This window comes from Teleopsis dalmanni, chromosome 1 (genome assembly GCF_002237135.1).
Source record: "Teleopsis dalmanni isolate 2A chromosome 1, ASM223713v2, whole genome shotgun sequence".
Classification (NCBI taxonomy): domain Eukaryota; kingdom Metazoa; phylum Arthropoda; class Insecta; order Diptera; family Diopsidae; genus Teleopsis; species Teleopsis dalmanni.
The window spans coordinates 143,310,579-143,321,056 of record NC_051846.1 but is presented as its reverse complement, the minus strand read 5'-3'; the positions used below and the strand labels follow the sequence as shown (position 1 = coordinate 143,321,056).

The window sequence follows — 10,478 nt, the reverse complement described above, 5'->3', positions numbered from 1 at the left end:
CATTCTTCCGCACTCGCCCCACTTTTAATGTCGTACTCCTGGTGTCGTACTCCTGGTGTCGTACTTCTGGTGTCGTATTCCTGGTATCGTACTCCTGGTGTCGTACTCCTGGAGTCGTACTCCTGGTGTCGTACTCCTGGAGTCGTACTCCTGGTGTCGTACTCCTGGTGTCGTATTCCTGGTATCGTACTCCTGGTGTCGTACTCCTGGAGTCGTACTCCTGGTGTCGTACTCCTGGAGTCGTACTCCTGGTGTCGTACTCCTGGTGTCGTATTCCTGGTATCGTACTCCTGGTGTCGTACTCCCATTGTCCTACTCTTGGTGTCGTACTCTTGGTGTCGTACTCTTGGTGTCGTACTCCTGGTGTCGTACTTCTGATATCGTACTCCTGGTATCGTACTCCTGGTGTCGTACTCCCATTGTCCTACTCTTGGTGTCGTACTCTTGGTGTCGTACTCTTGGTGTCGTACTCCTGGTGTCGTACTTCTGATATCGTGCTCCTGGTGTCGTACTCTTGGTGTCGTACTCTTGGTGTAGTACTCTTGGTGTCGTACTCTTGGTGAACGTACTTTTGGTGTCGTACTCTTCATCTTCTTCGTACTCTTGGTGTCGTACTCTTGGTGTCGTACTCCTGGATTCGTACTCTTGGTGTCGTACTCTTGGTGTCGTACTCTTGGTGTCGTACTCTTGTTGTCGTACTCTTGGTGTCGTACTCCTGGTGTCCTACTCTTGGTAGGTGGCCTATATTTCAGCAATTTCGGGGCAATTGTATGTAAAACTGATGTAAAACAACGATTATATATTCGAAATATTAATTTTTTCTTTAAATTGAATGTTCTATTAATTTGAATTTTCTAAAGAGAAATTACAGAGCAAGTCCTTGCTTTTCTGTCAGTAATATATTAAATAAAAATTTAAATCAAAATATTAAGATAATTACAATAAATGGATCTGAAAAGTGTGTTATGTTGAAAGTTGTAATGGTTGTAATAATTATAATAATATTTAAAGCAACTGTACTTACGTCTTCTGATTTTGCTGACTATAATGATAATGACCTTGAAGATGAAGAAGAAGATTTTCATATGCTGATAACTGGTGGATATCGTCCTACTAAAAATACAATGGCAAAATATTTAGTATCAATAAGAACCTCAAGGCCTACTGCATATTTTGGTGATAATCATTATTGTGTAGGGTCGCTGATAGCATCGAATTTAGTTCTTACTGCAGCACATTGCGTAGTGGAGTATGTGTAAATTAAGATTTATTTAAAAATAAAAAAAATGTAAGTTTGTTAATAGATTTGTCCAAAATTTTACAGCTCTAATAGAATTGTGACACGTTCGAGAAGAATCATTGTTGTAGCTGGCACTCCAAATCGTTTACGTGAGAATCCAAAAACTGTGGAATTGGAAGTAGAAGCTGTTATTCCACATAATAAGTTCATACGTAGTAGCGGGAACGATATAGCAATACTGCGGTTAAAACAATCGGTGCCAAATGATAATGATGCTATAAAAATTATTCCACTTGCACATAGAAAGCCAGCAGTAGGTACTAATTGCACCGTTGTTGGTTGGGGCCAATTATTACCAGTAAATTTTTTACAAATCTTACAATAAAAAGCATTTAAATATAATGTGATGCATTTTACAGGATGGACCATTCTCAGCTGAAGCAGTATACGTAGATCTTACAATAACTTCCGATAAACAATGTCAAGATGCGTATTCAAGCTCTTATAGTAAGGGTATGATATGTGCAAACGGTAAAGAAAAACTATTTCAGGGTCCTTGTCGTGGTGATTCTGGAGCGCCTTTGATATGCCGCGGACGAGTATGTGGAATTGTGTCTTGGGGTGTGCGTTGTTCCAAATTGGGCTTTCCAACAGCATTCACTGATGTTGCTTATCACTATCAATGGATACAAAAAGTGAATGGGGTTATTCTTATCAATTACATTAGCTACACCTTATTATTAGTGTGTTTTTTTATAAATAGGATTGTTCTTTGAAAGAAAAAAATTTCTTTTTTTGAAAAATATTGGTTTTTGGTTGTAAATGTGTGAGTTATGTAGCAGAATACCATTAAACATGGTATTAAAAACATTTTTTAACATTGCATGAATTGATTTACAGATATAGTTATGGAAAAGAAATAAAAATCTTTAATTATATAGAAATATTAAATTAAATATTAATAATATAAAATATAAAAACAAAAATGCAATTCTTGTACTATTCATGACCATATCCATTACTATCAGATCTAATAGTATTACCTCTATTTCATAAGTTACAGAAACGATTTCTGAAATATGCAGAGGTACTTTTTCTGCCTAATATGTGATCAGATGATAAGAATAAAAAACATTTCTGTTTAATTCTTGAAAATAGGTACATTTTATACCAAAATATAGCAAAATAATATTTTAATAAATAAAATCAATTTGAATTATCTTTAATTATGTTATTTATTTAATTATATTTGAAATAATCTTTTGAATATCTTTTCTTGCTCTTATTCTTTTTAGCTCATTGGAACGTGATGTTGAAACATTTTTTGATTATATTGTCTTCATCTTTACTCCTTCATTTATATTGTATTTATGGGATCATACAAAAGTTGAACGTTCATTTTGCGGCCTAACATAGAACGGAATCTTTTCGATATATTCTTAATAATGCCTAAGCCTCAGAGGAGTCTTTGACTCCTCTGAATTGTGCATTGCGTGAACGTCTTTAAAAAAACAAATTACAGTAATTACAATATCTTTTTTCCGTTGTTAAGATCTTTATTTATATATGAGATTTATTTGCACCCTTTCTTATCTGATGCATTTCCATATAAGTTTGTTATTATGGTCATACTCAGGTATTTCTCCACAGTGTCATTTTTAATACTGGTGTTATTTATGTGCAGATGTTGTGTTCTATAATTGTTTCTAGACTTAGGCACAACTTGAACAGTTTTTAGTTTGGATTTATATATGTCATTTGCTATATATTGTTTTATCAGGAATTTCTTGTAATTTAGCTGCTGCTGTCGGCATATGTTTGTCAGCATAAAGTAGTATTGTCGTTTAGCATAGGTCTGCCTACAGTATATAGAGTCTAAAGTAATTGTCTGACAACGCTTCCTTATAGGGTATGGTATATTCTTTTTATTTTATATAAATATGTGTTTCTGATACATAGTTTTCTTGAAATTCATATATACCACTGAGTTAGGTAAGGTTATACTGATGACCTTGGGGATCCACTTGGATTTATTGGCCAATTGAGTTGCCGTATAAAAATTCAAAGTCTTAAAAACCACCTTGAAACTTTGGTAAAGCATTAAATGCTATTTACAGGGAGGTCCGGAAACTGGAATCTTTAAAAAAGTAAGTCACTAGCATATGGTGCTACGGTATAGTATTTCTTTTAGCTTTTGAAGTAGTCGGCCGTGAGGAGAAATTGTCCACATCGTTTAGATGCATTTTATGTATTTATTGAATTGTTTTGTGTTTTTGCTGGAAGCCGAATTGTATTATTTTTTAAGTTTTTGATTCGGTTTGTTATGTCATTTTTTAAACATTTTTGATAGCATCGGTAGCAAACTAATTGGTTTATATGACAATATTTTTGGTTTTGATGTTTGGTAGTACCCTGCATCTTCCAAGGCTTCCAGTGCTTCACCGCCATGTCAATCTTTCAGTTAGAATGACAGCTCATTGTATACTTAATAGGCTTAGCTCCAAAGATTCCCAAAGTCTCACAGAGAGGGATAAGGAGACTCCGCATATTTAGACCTCAACGAGATCGTGAAGAAATTTCAGACTTGGACTATTATTGACACTAAAAACAGTGATGGTTCCGGGGTGCCTTATACGCTGAATTAATAAATTAAAAATAAATAGTCTTTCATGCAGAAGTGTTGGTAATTTAATATACAGTGAGATGAGTTCTGAGCGATAATACTCTGAATATAAGTATAGCAACATTCACGAACAGCAAAGCTGGTATCAAATCTTTACTAAGTTCTTCAGTTGGCCCTGTTTATCAATGTCCACTACACCTATGGTATCATTCTATGGTATTGGTGCTAATAGGTCACTGTATATTACGAAGACATGCAATGGTACTTGGTTTAGCATATTATGAAATTTGACATGGTCACCACAGTTTATGCTCTTGTTATATTGTTTTTTAGTTTTACTTGAATTATGCCTATTCTCTTTGGTGTTGTCTATGCGCCAACAATTTTGGGCTTAACACCTGCTTTTATAGTCGTCTTGGTCTCGTGTACAACCAACGGCTTTATCCGTGGTATCATAGCGGGTTGTTAATTGTTATTTAAGTGGGCTTTGGTGTTTAATATCGCCACTTCAACCTAATCAACACTAATTGCACACGAGTTTCTTCATTCATTTAATTTATTGGTTACATTATTTACTGTTATTAGAACAGGAGCCATGGAATTTTCCTGTCATTTTCATTAAATACTTTTTAAAAATTAAAAAATATTATAAATGCAGCGACTAAATTAATTAGATAATTTGATTGCATAGTGCGAAAGTAACTTTTATAAAGGCATTTCAAAAATTCCAAAAATGGTAAGTTCAATTAATTATGTTTAAGAACTAGAAACTCATTTTTTGATTTTGGGGCAGGCATGTTATTTAGTTCAAAATTGAACTTATTTGTCTACATGCTGATAATAGTATTAATTAATTTGAGTCAAGTTTCAACAGAAGAAAATTTAACAGCACTTAGTAGTGAAATGCACAAACATTCACCCGTTTACAGACCTCACACTCACACCCTTGTGAAATATGTCGTTTCAATAAGGACTCGAAATTTCGATATTGTTTTTGGAGATAATCACTACTGCGCTGGATCCATTATAGCCCCCAATAAAGTTGTGACTGCTGCAGTATGCGTGAACAAAGGGTAAGTAAATATGTGATATATAAGATACTGAACACAAGAACGTGTCTAGTTGATTTCGTATATCAAATAGGAATAATTTAATTAATGTAGAAGACATAGTAGTCGTTGCGGGCTCCCCAGTTCTATTCGATCAAACTTCTGCCACTAAAATAATAAATGTGTCAAATATAATTGTACATCCCAAATACAAATATCCGAAATTTGAGTATAATATTGCTATAGTTGTACTGTTGGAATCTTTAATAATGGATGGTATTTATATAGATACTATACACATGGTGCATAAAAGTCCGACACCTGGCACTGAATGCACAGTGGTAGGTTGGGGTAGAGTATTTTATGTAAGTTACTTACTCATTCATTTTGTAATTACAGTAATTATAGTATGTTTTATGCAGCGGGGACCTTTTGCATATGAAGCGTTATATGTGGATCTCTATGTATGGTTACCTGAGATATGCACTCGAAGGGTGAGAAGATTCAAAGTTGGTTTGTTATGTGCGGGTGATAAGAATGACTATGAAAAAGATACGTGCTCAGCTGATGCTGGCGGGCCCCTCATATGCAATAATCGGCTTGCAGGAGTGGCTTTGTTTGATTTGAGCTGTGGGGTGCCTAATTATCCAGGAGTATTTACCGATGTGTCGCTATTTAGAGATTGGATTGAAACTAATTGTATGTAAACTAAAAATGTTTGGTTTTTTTCATTCTGATTAAATATTTTTTAATTAGCGGGCACAACGGATAACTGTGCAAAAATTTTACCAATATTGAGATCAGGTGGATCATTTCGAGGTATGACCAGAGAAGCAATGGCTAAATTTGTAGTTTCTATACGTTCGCAACGAGCTAAGGCGTATTTTGGGGATAATCATTATTGCGTTGGTACATTAATTGCCAGAAATTATGTAGTTACTGCCGCGCATTGCGTTATGGAGTTCGTAAATTTCGAAAATTAAGTTATATTAAAAAATATTTAATAATTTAATGTACATTACAGCATGAACCGAATCATAACACGGCCAAATCGACTAATGTTAGTTGCTGGGAACCCAAACAGATTATCTGAAGAAAAGTCGACTGTTAAGTTGTTAGTTGATAAAGTAATACCACATGAACAGTTTGTGCATACCAAAGGTTTCAATATCGCTCTACTGAAATTAAAAACAGACTTTCCTAAGGATAACGACGATATTGGATTTATAAGTATTGCGGAACACAGCTTGATCGCAGGCACTAATTGCACAATGATTGGTTGGAGTCGCATAGCGCCAGTATATTTTGTTTCTTTTAAAATTGCTTATTTCTGCTTATACTTTTTTCTCAATAACTTAGAAAAGCGCAGTGGCAGCTCAGTTGGTATACAAAAATCTTCAAATACTGGATAAAAGCGTTTGTAAAAATATTTACGGTGATGAGTTCTATGATGATATGTTGTGTGCACAAGATTATTCAAATTGGAGTATCTATCCCTGTCACGGTGATGCTGGTGCGCCACTTATATGCAATGGTGCATTATGTGGCATTTATACATGGAAGGACAGCTGTGGAAAATTTAACTATCCAACTGTGTTTACAGAGGTATTTGATTATAGAAGTTGGATTCATTCTATTTCCAAAGCACATAAACATATCATCCTAAAGAGAAACTTAGTTCTAATTGTTTTAGTTTACGGGATTCGATTGTTATATTTATAGACTAAATTTACGTGTACTTCTGCTAAATTGAGGCCTATACAATTTTTTCTATTTGATAAACAGTTATATATATGTAGACACTGTAATCTTAGATTGCTAAACAATTTCATAATTGCATTTAAGTGAAAAATATATAATAAATATATTAAATATTATAGTACAAATTTAGCAAAGCAATTGATTGAGTATGAAAGGGTAAGTAACATTTTAGATTATTTATTTATTATCGCAGTAAGAACCGGATCGATGCGTCGTCAAAGATGTCTGGAATATATGGTCCTATGCTTGCAGACCGAAAGATTCAAATGTGTGACAGTTTTCAAACAAACATTTTCAGACATTTTCAAACAAATTAGCCAAATGTCTTCAAAGACATTTTGCGTTCATGTCTCGAAGACCGGATGCGTCCATGTATTGCATAGTATATGTTTACTAACCTGATAGTAATGTTTTAATTTTACAATCCATTATTTCTTTGATGCTCAAGTTTTGTTAAATTGATAAAATTGAAAAAATTATAATTAACCGTATTGAAAAAAATGCTTCCGTTCGTTATATCACTATTTAATTGTCACAAGTTCGAAAATATATAAATGCAGGAGAAGTTTTCAGACATTTTCAAACAAATTAGCCAAGTGTCTTCAAAGACATTTTGCGTTCATGTCTCGAAGACCGGATGCGTCCATGTATTGCATAGTATATGTTTACTAACCTGATAGTAATGTTTTAAATTTACAATCCATTATTTCTTTGATGCTCAAGTTTTGTTGAATTTAAAAAATTTAAAAAAGTATAATTAATCGTATTGAAAAAAATGCTTCCGTTCGTTATATCACTATTTAATTGTCACAAGTTCGAAAATATATAAATGCAGGAGAAGTTGCATAAAGGATCTATACTATTATATAAAATGATTCCAAAGTGGTTTATAGAGTATTTTGCGAGCACACAGATACAACCCTATCAGCTTGTTGACCATAACACATTTCTTCTTAACTGTAGGTGAGATTGCCGTAAGTATTTATTAATTTAATCATTTCAAGACCACTAATGATGGGTATTTGGCAATACTCGAAACAGCTGTATGGTCAGGCAAAAATTCAATTAATTAAAATAATATAAGAAATAAAATTTTTGTTGTAGTTCACTACTGTTCGAAAAAACCTCTTAATTTAATAATAAAACCTAAAATGCCATTTGATTACTTTATAAAAAAAATTCTGACGTATATAACTGCATTAGTTGATAAAAATTATCAACATTTTGTCAGGAAAAGAAATAGTTTATAAGAATTGCACTAAGGATGAGAGAGCAATCCAAAAAGAGTTAATTGATTTATCAACTTAATAAGGAAGAAAGTAACGAAGTATAAAAATGTTAGCAGAACTTCAGTCATCACTACTAGGTATAAAACCACAGACCAAAATCTGAATAAAAGCAAATGTAGTCAATTGAGACAGGGACTACCAAATATTGATTTAGTATAATGGAGTAACCTATGTCTAATCTAGCAGAGGTAATTAAGTCCGGTTGCCAATAATTTAACTTGCTGTTTTACCAAAAAGGTGGCCGGTGAAGCAACGAGAAAATAAATTTCGTCGCGGTGGAAAGTAGAGCTACCATAATTTGCTAGGCTACCATCCTTATCTCATCGAACAGTTTTATATAGCTCACGTTTACAGTTGCTTGTCGCCAAAACACAGCACCGAAGAGAAGGATTGGTTTAAAGATTACTGTATAGAGCCATAGCACGATTGGAGGATAGTAGGTGGTACGCAACACAGGGAATACCTGTTCGATTAAGTCAATGTTACTATAACCTACCGTCACTAAAAGCTAGTTTTCTTTATTGCATAAAAATTATTTAAATATGTAACTATAGGTATTGGGTGGATATGAATAAAAAATAAGATAAATTGTGACGGTTCATTAGAAGTATGAAAATGAAAGTTTGAATTGTTAATGAGTGTATGTGAATGTAATGTAAGTAAGTTTGGTTAACTGCAAAGTTTCTAATGAAATGAGTGTGGAAAAAAGTTCATGATCAAGATATATATGTAAGAGAGTATAAGGCAATAGCAGAAAAAAAGTGATGTCAGCAGTCAGAAGTCCAAGTTGAACAGTCGAAGTGATCAGTAGTTGTCGAACTATTGAAGTCGTCGGTTGCGGTCATCAAAGTTGTCGGTTGCAATAGTCGCTCGAGTGCTTAGAGCGTTAGCGGCGATAACCGGAGGACTTTTATGGAATTCACTTTTGTATGAAAAAGCCTTGTGAACTATTATAAGTCGTGTGAGCACTATTTCATAGTGTTCAGTATTAACTCTATACTTCTATTTGTCATTTCGGTTGATAGATCTTTGATTTGTTATACAAAAGAAACTACAGTGAGTAGCACTGGTGCTGAATGTATTGAATGGTCATCTGGAGAAAGGCCTTTCGCTAGGGATTGATAGCAAATGTTAACAGATAAAAGTTCTAAGACATATGCTTATATAGCTACTAAACATGCTGTTCTATTAAGTGTGTCGACTAATGTTTGTTGCTTGCTGGAATTTCTTTAGATTACAGTTCCAGAACAAATCATGTGTTTGATATTGTATGAAAATTGAAAAGAAAAGAAAAAGAAAGAAAAATATAGATGAAATCTAAATAAAGTTTAAAAAGAATTGTAAATGCTAGCAGACGGAACAATTTCGAGGAATCTTGCGTATAGACAACGTCTGTTTTGAGTAATTTAGATAAGAACAAATTAAATTAGGTGGCGGTGGCAAATAGTACTAAATTACTGCACTGAAGGGTAATAAGGTGAGCAAGATTCAGGACTTGAACAGTGACTGAATCTAGGTTTCACGGGGTATAACACACGTAGTTTTAACAGTCATGTATGTCTATACTATAATGTCGGGAACTGTAGGTGGCTTTTAACAGTAACCTAACATCTCCGACCCCTGGACGCTTTAACAGTGAACAGGGAAGGGCGTGTTGTCTGCGACCTATATTATAACACACGTAGCTTTAACAGTCACGTGTGTCTGTGTTATATCGCGTCGAGTATAGAGTGGTTCAGCTGTATAGTCGTTTTAGTTTATCTTCAGTTCAGGCGTAAGAGTAAATCAGAAGTGACAGGGTCTCAACAAATAAATTTCTTGTGAAAACCTTGGTGCCGGCTGAGTTTAACCCCAGCTATACAGAAGAAAAGGTTCATTACAAGGGGTTATGAGTCTGCAGCTATAATCCTTTGAGCTGAAGATACGTCTTTAGGCTGAAGTAATTCGGAAAATTGTTCATATCTCAATACATTTCATTTCGTCGTGTGAACTTATTATAAGCAGTTGATTCGCATACTTTTTGTGTATTTATTTTTTAGTTTGTTTGGATTTTCTCTGCTCAAATGTAACATGTTCGAAAATAAGGTGCTACGGAAAAGCATAAACCGCTAACACAATTCTACCATTTATAATTCACATATATTTGATATAATCCTCTTGAATTACCATTTCCCATTTCTGTAATTCTTCAAATAGTTCAACTTCTCACCAATCTTAAGGGAAGTTTAATAATATGAGGTTTAAGCCATTTCAATTATTGTTTCTGACGTGGATGACATTTTTCTTTAGTAATCTCGCTGTAAACTCTTATACAAATCTTACTCATTAATTGAGTTCTTTATAAATAGAATACAATATCAACCATACTCCGAGTCACCATCATTTAAGCGTTGCAATAGACTAATAAAATAATAGTATTTATATTTAATATTATTTATGACTATATTACATTAATATGTTATATACATGACGTTAAGTTTTCTTATATTTCCATTTTCTTGGTAACGAGGTACTGC

The 10,478-nt window shown here is 33.8% G+C and overlaps 2 protein-coding genes across 3 annotated transcripts; both read left to right on the top strand.

Moving 5' to 3' along the window:
• The first annotated feature begins 951 nt into the window (after positions 1-951).
• LOC119669155 (trypsin I-P1-like) lies at positions 952-2,139 on the top strand. 2 transcript variants are annotated; one of them, XM_038078956.1, is made up of 3 exons: positions 952-1,249; positions 1,325-1,598; positions 1,660-2,139. In XM_038078956.1, exons 1-3 carry the CDS (start codon positions 966-968, stop codon positions 2,014-2,016), a joined length of 915 nt encoding a protein of 304 aa, XP_037934884.1. In that variant the 5' UTR covers positions 952-965; the 3' UTR covers positions 2,017-2,139. The 2 variants fall into 2 exon arrangements, with proteins under 2 accessions (XP_037934884.1, XP_037934883.1); XM_038078955.1 differs by having other exon boundaries at positions 952-1,255.
• A 2,380-nt stretch (positions 2,140-4,519) lies between these two features.
• On the top strand, positions 4,520-6,756 carry LOC119669154. The gene is made up of 7 exons (XM_038078954.1): positions 4,520-4,599; positions 4,657-4,936; positions 5,007-5,277; positions 5,335-5,611; positions 5,669-5,873; positions 5,937-6,210; positions 6,272-6,756. Exons 2-7 carry the CDS (start codon positions 4,659-4,661, stop codon positions 6,632-6,634), a joined length of 1,668 nt encoding a protein of 555 aa, XP_037934882.1. The 5' UTR covers positions 4,520-4,599; positions 4,657-4,658; the 3' UTR covers positions 6,635-6,756.
• The last annotated feature ends 3,722 nt before the right edge of the window (positions 6,757-10,478 follow it).